The sequence below is a fragment of the Branchiostoma floridae genome, chromosome 6, assembly GCF_000003815.2.
Source record: "Branchiostoma floridae strain S238N-H82 chromosome 6, Bfl_VNyyK, whole genome shotgun sequence".
NCBI lineage: Eukaryota > Metazoa > Chordata > Leptocardii > Amphioxiformes > Branchiostomatidae > Branchiostoma > Branchiostoma floridae.
In genome coordinates this window covers 1139780-1156549 of record NC_049984.1, presented here as the reverse complement: position 1 = coordinate 1156549, position 16770 = coordinate 1139780, and the positions used below count along the sequence as shown (strand labels likewise).

At 44.8% G+C, this 16770-nt stretch overlaps 3 protein-coding genes across 5 annotated transcripts in view; 2 read left to right on the top strand and 1 right to left on the bottom strand.

Annotated features, from left to right (window-relative positions):
- Nucleotides 1–1012: 1012 nt before the first annotated feature.
- On the top strand, nucleotides 1013–8730 carry LOC118418336. 2 transcript variants are annotated; one of them, XM_035824213.1, is made up of 9 exons: nucleotides 1013–1293; nucleotides 2310–2853; nucleotides 4155–4301; nucleotides 4904–5014; nucleotides 6007–6081; nucleotides 6512–6635; nucleotides 6832–6914; nucleotides 7489–7603; nucleotides 7969–8730. In XM_035824213.1, exons 2-8 carry the CDS (start codon nucleotides 2314–2316, stop codon nucleotides 7597–7599), a joined length of 1191 nt encoding a protein of 396 aa, XP_035680106.1. In that variant the 5' UTR covers nucleotides 1013–1293; nucleotides 2310–2313; the 3' UTR covers nucleotides 7600–7603; nucleotides 7969–8730. The 2 variants fall into 2 exon arrangements, with proteins under 2 accessions (XP_035680106.1, XP_035680105.1); XM_035824212.1 differs by having other exon boundaries at nucleotides 1013–1346.
- Nucleotides 7942–15014, bottom strand: LOC118418337 (ras-related protein Rab-13-like). 2 transcript variants are annotated; one of them, XM_035824214.1, is made up of 5 exons: nucleotides 14767–15014; nucleotides 12264–12438; nucleotides 11498–11617; nucleotides 10517–10762; nucleotides 7942–9458 (listed from the first exon to the last, which is right to left on the bottom strand). In XM_035824214.1, the coding sequence occupies exons 1-4, from the start codon at nucleotides 14968–14970 to the stop codon at nucleotides 10599–10601; spliced, it is 663 nt and encodes a 220-aa protein (XP_035680107.1). In that variant the 5' UTR covers nucleotides 14971–15014; the 3' UTR covers nucleotides 7942–9458; nucleotides 10517–10598. The 2 variants fall into 2 exon arrangements, with proteins under 2 accessions (XP_035680107.1, XP_035680108.1); XM_035824215.1 differs by having other exon boundaries at nucleotides 7942–9461; nucleotides 10520–10762.
- Nucleotides 15015–16237: 1223 nt separating this feature from the next.
- Nucleotides 16238–16770, top strand: part of LOC118417398 — a 162503-nt gene continuing 161970 nt past the window's right edge. The window contains exon 1 of the mRNA XM_035822954.1: nucleotides 16238–16571. Coding sequence (XP_035678847.1) covers nucleotides 16466–16571 — 106 coding nt within the window. The 5' untranslated portion in view covers nucleotides 16238–16465. The remainder of the gene's footprint in view (nucleotides 16572–16770) is intronic.

The window sequence follows — 16770 nt, the reverse complement described above, 5'->3', positions numbered from 1 at the left end:
ACTCACTCACACACTCACTCACTCACTCACTCACACACTCACTCACTCACTCTCTCACTCACTCACTCACTCACTCACTCACTCTCTCACTCACTCACTCACTCACTCTCTCACGAGCTCACTCCGGCGAGCTCGCTCGTTACCTGAGTGCTAAATTACCACTTCAGTACTAGAGAATCGCATGTTCCCTGTTTGAGATTGTGATGTAGACACTACCTAATCCAAACAATCAGTCAGTTCGACCTTACACAAATTGTAATTAGCGAAGTATAAAAATTAGCCGTTATGCCAATAATCAACAACAACAGCAAAATTACCAGAAGAAAAGCTCATTAAAAGAATTTGTTTGAACCACATTTGCGGTACGAGGATTACACGCTGTGTTCGTTGTTACGAGTTCATATTCCCATCCCAAAAGGAACAGGAAGAAACCGTAAGTTAACGAAAGTAGGTTAGTTGTTTTGTGTGATACTTTACTGAAGACCGCAGGACGTGGAAGGCATGCTGATTGTGTTGCTGCCCCGTACGGCCGGCGGGGCTACGGGACTGGTGAGGTGAGGTGAGGTGAGGTGAGGCGAGGTGAGGTGAGGATACTTTGCAGTTATAATCCATTCATTGATTCGCTCATTCCTGTAGCCCTTTACGGATTGGTGTAAACTTTTAATTTGAACATTCGCAACACATGATTTCAGCTATGACTATGCGGCAACCACAACTTATTTGTATACTTGTACTTTGCCCCTCCCCAAAGTCATGCACTGGCTGGCAGCAGTGGCACTTCGGGGAAGGGCAAAGAAAACGTGCGCTGCGAAACACAGACCCAAATCAGACCCACACGTCTGCTTGGAGACTATATTTAGGTGGAGGCGGGGGCTCGGCAGGAGACCGTAGCTTTGCACCTTTTCAATCCCCGACAAATTACGTCAGTTTTCTCCGAAGCCAGGATGTTTGGTGTAATTGGATTGTCTGTGCGCCCACCTCCATTCAAGTTCGCTCATCTGTCAAACACGACTACCTGTACCCCCGGAGTCACGGATCACCGCGCCCCGCGGTATAAATCCACACGCAGTGCGCGGCGGCTGGGAGAATTGGACCGGAGCTGTGTACTGTACAGGCGGGCCCCAAGCGTACCTCCTCCCGCGGACCTACACCTGTACCCCCGGAGTCACGGATCACTGCACCCCTCCGTATAAGTCGACACGCAGTGCGCGGCGGCTGGGAGAGTTAGACCGGAGCTGTGTACTGTACAGGCGGGCCCCAAACGCACCCCGTCCCGCGGACCTACAAACAACCGTACGTATACTGTCGGACACTGAGTTATCACATACGCGCTGAGAGCCGAACAGGTAGGGACAAGCTTTACGAGTTTTTCTATTTCTGATTCTGCAAATTAAGTTTTGCAGCTGCTCTGAAATGGCAGGCACATGGGGTGAATTGTTTCAGGGTAATACGCTCTGTTAAACTTAAACCGACAACAGCAGACAAGACACACATACTAATATATACAGGGAGTAGAGTCTAGTTTTGAGTATCTAACGAATGCAAGATCGCAAGACTTGCTTGGTGACGGACACGAAAGCTTGTAGAATTTTCAGTACTATTAGTAGTTCGCACGACTTGTCTCTTTATACGAAAGCGGTCACACCCGTCGTAAGACAGGTCTACAACAGCACTCTTTCACGTCTTGTAAGAAATTCAGCTGAAAAGATTGTCGTAGATCGTAATCGGCTGCCCGCACTTTTCTCACAAGTCTCGCTGAATGATCCACCACCTGTTAAACCTGCCCGATATGTTATGTTTTATTTTACTCATCAGAACATTTTGTCGTCTTGTCGTACTTGTAATATACCATTTGCAATATTTCCTGTCAGTTCGACCGTCTCGGATTTTTTACCCTGACCTTGTAGTTTTCTTTGCCTCTATGTTACCCATACCTGGGTCTTGTTCGCGGACCATGTATGCCGTTCGCCTGGGGCCAGTACTGATCCAAGCTCCCTTCAGTTTAGCCTGAGCCTTACGTTACGGTGCCCAGCTTTCGTCTGGAGGGACTGCGTACCGTAGGGCCTGTTGTGGTTATGTGCTGTCAGAAGGGACTTCCGCACTTTGCTCACTTTCGTAGTGCTGCAAGTAGCTCTGCTGGCCGGCAGTGAAGGCTAAAGTGACAGGTGGCAAGCACACAAGCCCTGTGAGGCCCACACACAAGACACATCACACAGCCATTTACAGAAACCTATCCAGTTTTTCATATCAGAACGTCGTTTTGTAGTCTTGTCGTACTGAAGTATTTCTATCTCTCCGTCCGTCCCCAGGAAGATGAAGCTTGTCCTGTCCCTCGTCGTTCTGTGCCTGGCGGGCGCCTTTGCCAAGTCAGTCCAGGACTTGCAGTCGGAGCTTCTGCAGGCGATCCGAGAGATGATAGAGGATCCGCCGCAGGGCGAAGACAGCACCATAGACCCCATGCTTCCTTCCCCGGAAGAAGAAGAAGAAGAAGCACCACCGGGCGAGGACAACATCTTAGACCCCATGCCTCCTTCCTCGGAAGAAGAAGGAGCACCACCAAGTGAGGACAACACCATAGGCCCCATGCCTCCCAACACGGAAGAAGAAGAAGAAGAAGAAACACCAAGTGAGGACATGGGGCAGGAACCTTTGCCTGCCTACCCGGATGGAGAAGAATCCGACGCAGCAGAAGACATGGGCCCTTCCCTGACTGACGGAGAAGAAGAAGAAGAAGGAGACCCACCAGACAAGAAAACAGTCCAGGACTTGGAGTCAGAGCTTCTGCACGCGATCCGACAGATGATAGAAGATCCTGAAACTCTCCAGGCTGGCAGGGAAGTGAAAAGTAACAAGGTAAGACAACAGTTTCGTCTAGTTTAGCTTTTACGCAAAAGGTGACACGGACAAATGTCTCATTCTACTCCCAGTTGTACAAGTTTCCTGCTGACGTGACCTGATTGGTCAGTCCCTTCTGTGTCACTGACGAAAGTTACTGGATGTTATCTGAGACGTCACACTATTCTTTTCGTCTTGTTCTTACAAGTCATTCTTTTTTTGTCTTGTTTACGATTTTATTTTGCTATGCAAGTGAAGTTGTGCTACTAAAATAAGATTTAAAATCTTTAATTAGAACCTCTGTGTCTTTGCATTTTCCTCATCGAATAAATGCTTAAAAAGTCTTAAGGTAGGTCTTCACGTTGTTGTAAGTCGTCTACATGTATCTTATCTGTGAATGCACTGAATGTAGTTTTGTGCATAAAGTGGATTCAGGTTTGTTAGGGTTGAATTTAGCTTCTTGTGCTTTTCTTTGCAAGCCGTACAATCTTGCCTTTGAGTTCATATAATTGTTTTTGTACCTGAAGGGTGGAAGATGGTGTGTGCGGTTCACGAGAATAATGGAATCTACGATTTGTTTTTTGTTTTTAATTTTGTAGCATGTATGATATGATGGTGCTGTAGGCAGTCAATTACAACGTTATGCAGTTACATTTTGATAAGTACAATCGTGTCATGTTTGTCCATGAATGTAGCAATTTTCTTGACGTCCCTCTATTCATCAATATGAGGTGCATGACGGATCCAAGGTAAAGCATGGGTATGAGGAGGGCTGCGACTTTGATATTCAACTAATGCATGAATATGAGGAGAACCACGTTTCTGATATTCAACTCTGATATTGTTTATATAGATTAAGTACAGAACATGTCAGAATACTTATAGCAATAGCAATAATTGGATTTTATGTCAATAATCGGTAGTCTCTTCGCCAGTAAGCTGCAGCGTCTTCTCAGAAATCTAAAAGTGATTTGAAGATCTTGGTCTTAACTTTAGGCTGTGAGCTATATTTGTATTACGTCTGGCTTTGGTTTTACATTTTCTTTTTTCGTTTTATTTTAATTGTATGGAGATTGAGTCATTTATTGTCTGTCATTTTTGTCACTTGCAATTAGCCCTCGGGCAAGAACTTGTTATTTGTTTTGTGTTGTGTTGTAGACGGCATTTTGGTATTGCACAAATTGTATTAGCGATACGGCAGAGGGCTTGTTCACACGTGATTTGCAGAACTTTGTACGTCTTTCAGGAGATCAGCATTATCATTTCTTCACACATCTGCTCGGAGCTTACCCTTGACCGATGTCCTTTACTATCTTAAGGTGCAAGACGTCACCATGAAAGTGACCTACAAGGGCGAGGAGTCCGAAGAGAAGGTGAGTTTCGATGACGTCACCGGAAGTGAGACCATCCTGGTGTCCGCTCGAAGCGACATGGAAGAGGCCAACATCCGGCACTGCTTCAATGAGGTAGGAAATACTACAAACCTTTTTCTGTACAATACGGCATACATTACATAGAACGTATTCATGTACAATGTTCAATGCCAATTAGCACTGAATGTTGTCATTTGCGGATTTCAAACACATTTCAAGCTTTTTTTCGTATTTTTCAACACTTTGGGATGTTTTGACTCTGGATCAGAACAAAGTTTCAAAGCTTGTCTTCAAAACACAAACATTTCTTGTAGGCTTGGGCCGTGTAGGATCATTGAAATGCAAATTCACATGTCGGTGCCAAAACATAGCGGAAACAGTTCGCTGCTATGAAACTATGAGTGTGTGTGTGTGCGAGTGTGTGTGTGCGTGTGCGAGTGTGTGTTAGCGTGTGCGTGTGTGTGTGTGTGAGTGTGTGTGTGAGTGTATGTGTGTGTGTGTGAGTGTGCGTGTGTGTGTGTGTGTGTGTGTGTGTGTGTGTGAGTGTGTGTGTGTGTGTGTGTGTGTGTGTGTGTGTGTGTGCGTTTGGCTGTTAGCGTGCATGTGTGTGTGCGTGCGTGCGCGTGCGCATCTTTGTGTGTACTAGAGTGAATTCCACCATCTCTGATTGCCTGCTACTTTGCTCATATTTCCAGGGCCTGTCACTGGAGTGCTTCCCAGGAAACTCCAAGTGCTACCTGCTGAGCATCGCCAGCGAAGGCGAGCCAGACCTGCAACAGCAGAAAGAAGACATGGCCAAGTTTCTGGTGAGAACTTTCTCATTTAAGATAAAGGCACAACCCGTCGTACGTGCAAAATCTTTTGGGATTCGTAAGTGATAAGTACCGCCTCTGTACGAACTCCTAGGGAATCCGACGGATTTGGGAGCACGCAGACATGCCGTAGAACTTTACGTGCAGGCAAAACTACCATACAACTTGCGCAACCGTGCGAGTGACGTACGTTCACGTACTACCTCCCTGCTCTTGCCAGTCGTTCCCCACGTTTTCAGAAATACGTGGCGGACGTGGCCTCCAAAAAAATTGTAGTGACAAATTGCACGTACGGCGGGTTGTGCCCTTACGCATCACATTCCTTGCTGGGTAAAAAAAGTATGTCGGGTTTAATATGAAACTGTTGAATATAAGGAAAACCTGGTCTGTTGGTGAAAGAAGAAATGTCCGATTAAGGTGAGCCTGAATACTAGTACCATCCTCCGTAGTGACCACTGGCTCAATACTTTCGCTTGCTAACCACAGAAAGTACTGAGCCAGCGGTCAATACGGAGGATGGTACTCAGGCTAGAAATTGTGGCCAGTGTGGAGCTTTTTGGCCTTAACTGGTGTTGAGATGCCCTTTAAATAGTGATGGGCAGGATATTACGTTACGGTGATATTTAGTTTGTCCTATTACTTCATCCCAGGCGAGTTAAGAGTTGTTTGGGGCCTGTCTGTCTTATCATGCGACTCGCACTATACACAATAAAGCGTTGCCATGTATCCGCAGTGCTTTCATGTCTGCCTGAAGAACTGTGGGTAAAGCTTAGGTCACATTTCCGAACCGGGGCCCGGCCGGGACGTTTAAAGAAACGTGAATTTAATGTTGACGTTTTGTGTATTTTGACGTCTTACATTCTTTTCCCTCCTTAAAGCTGCACTGCGGTCGGGCCCCGGTTTGGAAATGTGACCTATGCCTTAGGGGTGAGGTCAGCTTCCTCTGATCGCATTTGTTAATGTTGTTGTTTTTGTTTATTCCACAGGAAGAATCCCCATCGGGCAGTGTGAGCGCCGACGACGTCCCCGAGGTCACGATCAACTGGGTGGAGAAGGAGAAAGTAAATATGATATGATTGTATAGGATATGATATGATAAGACTTGATGCAATCTGATATGAAATCGTGTGATTTGATACGATATGATATGATAGAATATCGTATGATTTTATGTGATATAATGTGATTTATGCCATGCCTGTGACGCGAAAACGTTCGATACGGGTGTCCCGGACAGTGTTATAACTTTCCGCATCACACAGGCTCGAAGTTTGTACCACACAGGCTTCCTACGAGTAAATCGAACCATTTCGAGCGGGCAGAGTGCGGCACGGTTGGCAATTCGAATACCTGATACGGACGTTGGAACATTGCTGTTGTAACACTTTTTGTTCGAGGGCACCAAATGGGCTGGTACCTCGAGTGGTACGGAATACACCGTGTTGTATTCTATATTTAAAAATGTGCAACAATTGATAACCACTCATGCAGGTTTCCCGGGAGGACATGCCCGCCTGTCTGGCCGACTTCCAGCCCGACTTCGCCGTCTTCTCCGCCGTGAAGGCCCCGGCGGACGAGGGGACCGTCACCGACGACAGGGGAGACGCCGGACAGGGTTCGTTGGTTTGATTCATTGGTTGGTTGGTTGATTGGTTGATTGTTTGTCTAATTGCAAAATCTCCTAGTGACATAAAGAAATGATGTAGAGGGAAAAGAACTGTAAAAGTCAAACTGATGTTAAGATGATGCTTTTCTGCTAGGCTCCGCCAGGGGTCTCTGATGACCACTAACAGCCCACATTTTTTCTCCAGGGAAGCGGTACGTGTCCGGTGGAGGCGGGTCCCAGCAGTGTGCGCGCGGCGCATGCCCAATCAGGAAGCAAGTGCAGAAACAGGTAACGTCGACATCTATTCCTACAGATTTACGATGGCTAAACCTGTATTGGTTTTGTTTCCGTCCATGGGCGCCGCCATTTTGTTTCTCATAGGAGTGGTGACGGGAAGGGCTGTCGCTCTTTCAATGTGTTAACATGACATGGAATGGTTGTTTGGACTTGTTGCAGTCTAGCTTGTTAGAAATAAAGGGGCGACAGCTGTTTTGTTTTTGCGGGTTTGTTGTCCATTATATCTTTTTAGCTGCCATTGAGGTAGCTAAGAAATGTAATTTTAAACTTCTTTTTTTTTTAAATAAATTACTGGTTAGACATTCCTGGAAGTTTCTCATCGATGACGTCATTCAAAGTGGTATCGCGAAAAATGGTACTTTGGTCATTCCTCCCCACTGATACATCGAAACCCCATAATGCTGAAACTTATATTCGTCAACACTACAGTTAAGCGTTGCATAAATGCATATTTCAGCAACTTTAACACTTTGATGTCCGGTTACCTTTAACCCCTGAAAACATCCATGTTTTCTTTTGATCTGGCAATACTTATCACTTTTGACCTTTATGTTGATGTTCGCAGGGAAACTGTTACTACAGCTGTTATAGGTGGGTCTGTAACTACTTCTCCACGGAGTGCGTGTGCTGTCCTGAGGTGACCCGGGCCTCCCAGTGTCTGATCTGCCGGGACTAGTCAGGTGATCAACACTACCTTATATGCTTAACCCAAATAAGGTGTTACCGCGTGACGTATGACTTATAGCCAGTGCCATGTTGGAGGGGTGAGAGGTTAGGTCCAAGATGGCGACCGTTCGTTTCTCTGTACAGATTTTGGTCGTCCTCAAACATGCGGGGACATCCTGGGATGGAACGCTCAATCGGAGGAATGAACCTAAATGTGTCGATTTCTTCGGCAATTCACTTAATGATACCAGGGGCGTTATTAATGATAATGGACGTTTTATCTCATATAACGCCCTTGATGATACTTCTATCATAACTACTGGTTAGAGACCACAGTATGTTTCCGGTGTCATGTTCTTACCGTCGTTTTATTTTCCAGAATCGGAGGCTACAGTCCGCGAACAATGTGGAATCAAGATCAAGAGAAACACAGTCCGCCTCTTGACCCTCGTGGTCATGGAATACATATACATAGAATGAATCTAGATAAGGTTAAAGTTCTTTTTACACAACCGACAGCACAAACCCTGTTCTGTCACGTTTGGGACGGCATTATTGTTGCCGCTGCGCCACCATGCGGCCAGGAGTGCCCTGCTGAAGGCAGCTGACAAGTTGTAAACCATTTTGGGCTGTGTTGAAGGAACTTTATTTTCAAATGTGACACAAATCTAATTAAGCTATGCATTCAATGGAAGTAAAAGTATTCTATACTCTTAAAGATTCTCTGTTGATCAGTTCGCACCTGCTGTTAGAATCAGACCAAAAGTTACATTAAACTCTCAATACACTCTCAATACTTCAGGCGTAAAGGCGATTCCTGCATCTCGTAAACTAGTTGTAAATATCCAGTGCAATTTATTCACTATCTATTGTGAAAGATTCGCAAATCGTGAAAGTTGAGAAAGAGATGAAATTAGTTTTAAACTTTACTGCCTTGTTATCTTTACTGTCGTACAAAGTTTTATGAATTAAATGCACCGTTACTACTTATGGAGTGATGAGTTACACATGACTACTACTATATTGCTGTTCACCGATTCACACGTAACACTTTTTCAATACATCTGCCGGAATTCGACCACACGAAGTGGTCTCAGAGTGTGCTTTGGCTTTGCAGGAGCAATAAAGATTATCTCTCGAAGGAAGGCTGTTGAAGTCCCTTATTTCGTAAAGACTGGGCGTGCACAACGTTATCAACAAGAGTGATGGATGTCACTCAAAATGTCCGGAGGAAAATCTTGAGATTTTATCCAGTCGTAGATTGTAATCAATATGCTAAAACGTATTGATTTGTCCTGCAAAATTAGCTAAAAGCTGAATGAATGAATGAATGAATGAATGAATGAATGAATGAATGAATGAATGAATGAATGAATGAATGAATGAATGAATGAATGTCCAATATGGTGGAACAGAGTTTACAGTTCATTCCATAATTTGATCATTGCTGACATAGTACTGGTTAGGTAGCGGTTAGGCCCAGTAGGCTGAAGTGGTAAGGGGCAGCTATGTTGAGAAGCGGGCAGACCTTTCTACTTTCACGGGAAAGTCGGGGCATAGTTTTGTCTCCGGGTTGAAAGGCGCTCAAGTCCGAGATGTTGGAGAGCTGCGGTGTAGGAGGTGAACTGTCGTCCCAACATCATCCTGCAGGCCCTTCGCTGCACCTGCTTAAGGTGGCCGACTGTCTCTGGGTTAGCTCTGAAGCCCAGTATGCGTCTTATGTAACCACAGTATATAGTGTTAAGGTCTGTAATCGGTTCGTAACCTGCTAATAACGACCATCCTTCTGCTACTCTTGGACACCATGATTTGGACCTGGTCATCCCATTTCAAGTTGGAGCGTATGTGGACCCTAGCAACCTCGCCTGAGTAATGAACTTTATGAACTTTGAACTTTATTAAAATCACCACTTTGCAGGCAACTTAGCCTGAATTGTGTTGGTGTTTACAAGCTTCGTTATTAAACATTGTTTAAAAAGTTATTACAATTTTAAAGGCATACTTTACATTGACTTATAATTTTGCTTAAAATCACAAATTACAGACGTTTACTATACAATATTTGTAACAATGAGTTCGGTACACGTCATACGGATGTGATAGTGCGTTAATTGTCATTCAACAGAGCAAGGGCCCTGGGGATAAACGATTGCGAATGTCTGTTGGACCGGCTCAGTGGCAGCTTAAAACGGGGAGCCCGTCGTAGCTGGTACTGACACTCTGTAGCCGGCTGCAGGAACTCCTGGCAAGGGTGAGTGGCGTCAGCCACCACCCTTCTCAGTTCACGTACAGTCGCATCCCGTCTCCGGGACTCCAAGGTAGGTAGCTGTTCGTAGGGTATACCGATGATCCTGCAACAGGACCTCTGGACTTTCTCCAGCTCTTCAGCCAGACCGCGGGGTAGACCTCCCCACACCGGTGAGCCGTACTCCAGTACTGGGCGGATGAATGTCTTGTAGATCTGGAGAAGTACGTCTGCTGGTAGCCCGGCTCGTTTGGACAGTCGCAGGTAGTGAATCCTGGGGCTGACTTTCGAGAACATGTACTCAATGTGTGGGCCCCAGGACAAGTCGTCGCTGACTATCACTCCAAGGAGTTTGAACCTCCGCACACGCTCTACGTTCTCCCCGTTCAAAGTAAGTGGAGGGGGGTTCACTGCCTCCTTACGACAGCTGACCACCATGTCTTTGGTCTTTTTCACATTAGCTGCCATACTGTAGGACTTCGCCCAAGAGTCAACTTCATTGATGGCAAGTTGCATTTGGCCTGGTAGCGATCCCATGAGAAGTTCTGTGTTTGTCAGGTCATCAGCGTACTTAACTGGGGCTACACTGATCGGGATGCCTTTGTCAAGACTGTTCATGGCCAGGACAAACAGAGATGGCGAGATGATCCCACCCTGAGGGGTTCCGGCGAGTACTGGGCGTGTAGTAGTTCAAGTGCATGTTGGGATCGTTCATTTCTAGTCAGCCCTGCCAACGACTTGTTGACAAAAGTGTCAATAAAATCTCAGCAGCATCGTGCCGTCTGTCGTCTCTCCTTCGTGTCCTGTCTGTCTAATGTTAGCGGATTGCCGTCAGAATCTGGTGACGTCAGGTGCGACCTTCTTCGTTCTCTGCTCCTGGCCAGAAGTTTCCCCGCTATCACCTGAACTGCTTCGTCGATACCTTCACCTGTAGATAGGTACAAAGTTACTATGCATAAACCTCTATGTTTACAGAACCATATATAGGCATCTTCAACACGCGCAAGTTGTACTAAATTTTAGCTTTGTTCCAACACAAAGAAGGCACTCGCCATGAATTTTCAGTCGATCTCGCTGACTTTCATCAGATGTCTGATTCACCGCCCTGAAGTTCCAGAAACGGAAAGCGTTTTCCTGCCACCTTTGATTCACTTCTGACGTCATCACGCTCCCAGTTTCTGGAAAGTCAGCGCAGAGAATCAGACATCTGGTGAAGGTTGGCGAGATCAACTCGAAATTAACTGTGAGTGCTTTCTGTGTGATGGAACAAAGCTCAAATTTTACAACGATGGATTCTGAAGACACCGATGAGTTTTCATTCAAATTTGAAGATATTTGATATCTCTCTACATTGATAGATGAGATATTGTAATTGTCATTGAGATAGCACAGAAGACTTCTGTTTATTGTTAGGAAAGGAAATGTATATTGATCACTATTTACAATACGTTTCTCATTGGTCGTCTCATAAGCGCACACCTGTAGTGCCAGGTGTGCTCACCTGTTTTACTAAACTTTTAGCGGACAGCTGTAAGACCAGGTGTGCTCACCTGTTTAGCGGACACCTGTAGTGCCAGGTGTGCTCACCTGTTTTAGCGGACACCTGTAAGACCAGGTGTGCTCACCTGTTTTAGCGGACACCTGTAACACCAGGTGTGCTCACCTGTTTTAGCGGACACCTGTAAGACCAGCTCACAGCCGTAAGTCGCCGCCAGTTCCGCAGCTGTCCGTTCCGTTGTTCGGTGTTCCAGGTCGCTCTTGTTGCCAACTATGATCTTCAAAACTAGAAAATCAAAGAATAGTAAAGAAACTAGGCTTAAGATATTGCAAGTTTTTTTTTCACATCCAGTAGTTTCTCTCACCATGCCTTTTAGGCATATTCTTCAGAGCTTCTGACTTAGATTTCTGCTTCTCGACGCTATATGTAGCCGATTATCACTCTACCAACCAGGCGATATTAGTGTAGGAGCCAAGAAACTATTTTGCAATGTACAACACGACATAAATGATTCAATATCCTGTCACTTCTTCAGCTGTGGCCCATCCAATGTTGGACTCGATAAATGCTTCTTTCCTCCACTTTTTGTTTATGTCAACCAAAACTGAATCAATTGTCTTGGTTTGTAATTTGTTTATCAGGACCTTTATGATTCGAAACGGTTTGTGTACCATAATTTTTGCTTAATTAATGGCTATTTGAAAGGAATTAGCCAACATTTGCTTGTTTCCCTCATTTTTAGGAATGTGCTTGATACTGCTGAAAAGAACCCGCCACACTTATCGAAAAGAGTAGGGGACCTTGCCGGTCACAGTGAATGGATCAAACCTTATAGTCGGTTCATAGGCCACAAAATCTTCAGCAAATTGACATTGGTAGCCTCAGAAGAAAGACGAAGAAGAAGATTGAATTGTTACAAAATTATACAGACCTGGACTGTTGGACGTGACCGTCCGGTCGTTGACCTCTCTAGCCCATGACGTCAGTAGCCTGAGTGACGCAGAGTCCGCCAGACTGAAGACCAATAGGGCGGCGTCAGCGTGCCGGTAGTACCCCTGCGTCATGGTCCGGAACCGTTCCACGCCTGCCGTGTCCCAGATACACAACTGGGGAGGAATAAACCGTGGATATGTCCCAGATACACAACTGGGGAGGAATAAACCATGGATATGTCCCAGATACACAACTGGGGAGGAATAAACCGTGGATATGTCCCAGATACACAACTGGGGAAGAATAAACCATGGATATGTCCCAGATACACAACTGGGGAGGAATAAACCATGGATATGTCCCAGATACACAACTGGGGAGGAATAAACCATGGATATGTCCCAGATACACAACTGGGGAGGAATAAACTATGGATATGTCCCAGATACAGAACTGGGGAGGAATAAACCGTGGATATGTCCCAGATACACAACTGGGGAGGAATAAACCGTGGATATGTCCCAGATACACAACTGGGGAGGAATAAACCATGGATATGTCCCAGATACACAACTGGGGAGGAATAAACCATGGATATGTCCCAGATACACAACTGGGGAGGAATAAACCGCAGATATGTCCCAGATACACAACTGGGGAGGAATAAACCGCAGATATGTCCCAGATACACAACTGGGGAGGAATAAACCATGGATATGTCCCAAATACACAACTGGGGAGGAATAAACCGTGGATATGTCCCAGATACACAACTGGGGAGGAATAAACCATGGATATGACCCAGATACACAACTGGGAAGGAATAAACCGTGGTACGGGTGGGTACCGGTACATCAAATTCAGGTCCAGGTACGGTCCAGGTCCACAAAAGCAGGTCCAGGTCCGAACCTGGACCTAATTGTCTCAGGGAAAACTTGTGAATGGGCTATACAGAAAACAATGGTCTATTTCGCTGCTAAGAATCCTGTTTAGTGACATACACTGAAGTTTTAAAATCCTATCTTCATGCAAACAACACCAACTTCGAAGTTTGACTGTAGAATCGTGGTAAAAAGTTATTCAGCTAGACCGCACCGGTTTGAGATTTGGGGATTCCGTGCAATTAACAGAAGTGTTAGGTTATCCGTTGTGCAATTAACTGGCTTCTACTGTAGCCAGAATTTAAGAACGAGAGTTACCAAGGATTGATGTGTTCAAAAATTCGTATATACCAAGAACTATCGTGGAGTGGAATATGTCATCAACAAGCACACTAGGGGTATCTTCGTTGGATTATAAGTTTAAAGAACATTTGCAGGTAGATCGATGTGCAAAAGTTAGGTGTGACGGGTCATTCAGTGTAATATATCACCAGCTGCTGCCGCGCCGCGTGCATGCCAAGCTGGTGTGTTACGCTGAAGGGTGGTTATACCGGCTATGTAGTTACAGATACAGAAAGTCGAGTTGTTTGCGCTTGTTGTTTCAATTTCCCTCCGCCTTCTTGTCGCGTCTTCAACTTTTAACTGCTATCTTGCTATTTCATTCCGGATGGTTCTGCTTGATTCCTTCTGATTCGGTTTCAGTGTGAACGCCCTATTACTGGCAAACTGTAACGAAAGGTGAACCACCTGTTATGTAATATTGGTGTGTCGCCTGCTGTTAATCTTCAATCGTAAACAAACATACAGACGTTTTTGCACCGCTGGTGAGAGGGTGTGTCGTGCCTTATATATCTAGTGCGACCCCATTCAACTCTGTCACGTCCTACAAATATACATCATACGATCAACTTTCCTTTATTAAAACATGTACAAAGAAAAAACTTCGGGACCACATTCCGCGACATGTTCACTAGCTTCAACAGGCCCTCGCTCACTAGGCTGACTTAACTACCTTATTGAATGAATGAACTTTATAGCTCATGTGACCGGTCGGGCGCAATACAAAATAAACAACTACTGTATTAGCTATATAGAAAATAGTGGTTTCACTTCCAGCAGCTAGTCTACTACATGTTTCTGAATTATAGAGATAGAAAACAGAAACAGTTCTGAATCGGAAGCTTCGATCTACTAGGTTCCATATGTCGCTAGAAATAGTAGAGTAGAAACTGTGCAAATAGACAGACATGTAAACTGACTGACAGTATTTTCTCGTCTGTTGTGTTATCTAAGGGGAATGTCTACTTGAGTGCAGATTTCTACTATTCACAGCGACATGTGGAGCCTGGTGGAGGCTAGATCGGAAGTTCGCGGACACCGCCATGGGCTCAGTTGGTTTCAACATTCGCCAATGACGACATACGTGCTGTTTTAAACAGTTTAATTAATATACAGTGAAGCTTTTACGAAACCGAATGACATCGCCTAGGAGCTAAGACAAAACAGAAAACATTTCCCGTAACATGACAGCCGAATTTTGAATGACACGTTCCCGACTATCCCGGGGAGGTCCTCAATTTGCTGCGTACGACAATAAGGAACAATCACAAGGAAGCTTACCCGAACTTCTTCGCCTTCCACCTTCACGAGAGTCTCACAGAAGTCGACACCGATGCTCGCCTTCGTGTCTTCAAGGAAAGTGTCGTCTTTAAGTCGGACGAACAGCGAGGTTTTCCCCACACCCACCTCTCCAAGAAGGACAAGCTTGAAGGTCGGCCTTTTGACCGCCATGATTTTATAAACACGATCAACAGGTTGTATCATCCTGCAGTTTTACCATGGTCTGTTAGAAGGCGCTTATTACAATCGCTGTGGGACGCTGCAGTTATGGACTTGGGCATGAAAGAAGATAGAAAAGAGTATCAGAAAAGAGTATGGAGCCTATTATAAGCATATTATAATCAAATATACCGAGGAAAAATACTTAAGAGTCTGTTAAGCATACAGTTGCTGTCAGAAGACACCTGCAGATGCCAGCTAGAGGTTTTTATAACGTATATGCACCATCTCCACCCACCCCAATGTACCGTATGACCCAGATCGTGTTTTATTGTTCTGTGCGTTGAAAATTCTTTTGTCTCTATTTGCTGTTGGATTATCCATGGTAGTGGCAAATCCGGCCGTATAGTGTGCCTTCTGTTGCTGAAAGAGTCTTACAAAGGGGCCTCTTCATTAATAACACCTGGAGTTAGATAAAGAATAGCTTAACTTTCTGGTTTGGCGCTCTGGGTTTGAGGCCGGTGGTTCGGTATGACAGAGCTAGCAGCCTGGAATGACTTCAAGTTCAGAAACTGTCACTAAAATTTTTTTTTGAGCCTTCTGTCACCGACGTATTTATGATTACGATGAAAAATTTCTTTACATCATATTGATGTAGTCCCAAAATAACCGGCATAGATCACTTCGGCCAGTACCCAGGCTATAACTGAAGGGGAACATTCTAAAGATTCATGGATACATTTCTTACATAAGCCATCCAATCAGCCACAGTACAGAATAATGGCTTGATGAATAGATAGATGAAATATTTTTCTTGCACGTGCAATTTATCCTACTGTAAGTTACCTATACTGGTCAATATATACAATGTACAACGTTATAGCTATTATTGCCCGAGCAAGATAGGGTATATCTCCTAACATTACAATAGTAATTATGTATAACTACAGTAGGACATAAAATATACACGATTGCCTTTTCGCATTTCAATACAGATGAAAAAGTAGGGCCAAAAAAAATATTTGTTTAACATTGTTCATCAAATTAACGCCAGTTTCACAGCATCAGAATTCTTAATTTCTCATTGCCTTTCCTTGTGTCCTGTATGTTGTGTCTGTCTGCATATAAAATACTCGGTTCGTTTGGCTGTTTTGTAACGTTTTGCCTGATCTTTAGGGCCCTTATCGCGATAACATACCTGAACTGCCATGAAGCTATGCTAACAGGTGGTATTATAATGAGTGTAAACCGTCTCCATGGCGACGGTGACGTTTCCGCCATTTTATTGGCGGCGCCATTGATATGCTAATGAGCCCAATCCGGAAATGGGACGAGGTAGAACGTGTGGGTAGCGAAGGATCAAGAAAGTTCAAGAAGGTCTTCGCGGTTTTTACAAGTTTTACAGGACTTTTTACGCCACAGAGAGATCCGAACGCAGTTTAGGATGTTACTGAGATGATACCGTGAGATTCTGGAGGTTAAAACCCAACTAACAACGCTGATTTCACCGCGTTTTGAGAGACATTTCGGCCGCGAAGACATGAAGTTTTCTACCCGCCAACTTTGCACGTTCCGACTAAACCGTGTCCTGCAGTTTCTAGTTCTCATATTTGTGTGCTGGACGTACCAGGATATAACAGTAGAAGGTATGTTCACCTCTTTCCATAGGTTTGTAGGGCATTTGCATAAACTGAAGAAATCATTCTGAGGTCTGTCCTAACGTTGTTGACAGTGGTGACAAGGAACTGTCATGGCGGTCACTCCGCTGACTAACTTTCAGAACTTCCTTGTCCTCTCGGGATTTGGGCTTGTTTTCCTGGATTATTTCAGGTCCATTTTTAGCCC

Bases quoted from the DNA above. Each gene is read 5' to 3' on its own strand.
- LOC118418336 (XM_035824213.1), top strand. From the start codon at position 2,314: ATGAAGCTTGTCCTGTCCCTCGTCGTTCTGTGCCTGGCGGGCGCCTTT. The intron at 5,015-6,006 runs GTGAGAACTTTC...TTTATTCCACAG, and splicing joins AAGACATGGCCAAGTTTCTG to GAAGAATCCCCATCGGGCAG. The intron at 6,915-7,488 runs GTAACGTCGACA...TGATGTTCGCAG, and splicing joins GGAAGCAAGTGCAGAAACAG to GGAAACTGTTACTACAGCTG.
- LOC118418337 (XM_035824214.1), bottom strand. From the start codon at position 14,970: ATGATACAACCTGTTGATCGTGTTTATAAAATCATGGCGGTCAAAAGG. The intron at 11,618-12,263 runs GTCTGTATAATT...TTGATTTTCTAG, and splicing joins GGTCACGTCCAACAGTCCAG to TTTTGAAGATCATAGTTGGC. The intron at 10,763-11,497 runs GTGAGCACACCT...ACCTATCTACAG, and splicing joins ACAGGTGTCCGCTAAAACAG to GTGAAGGTATCGACGAAGCA.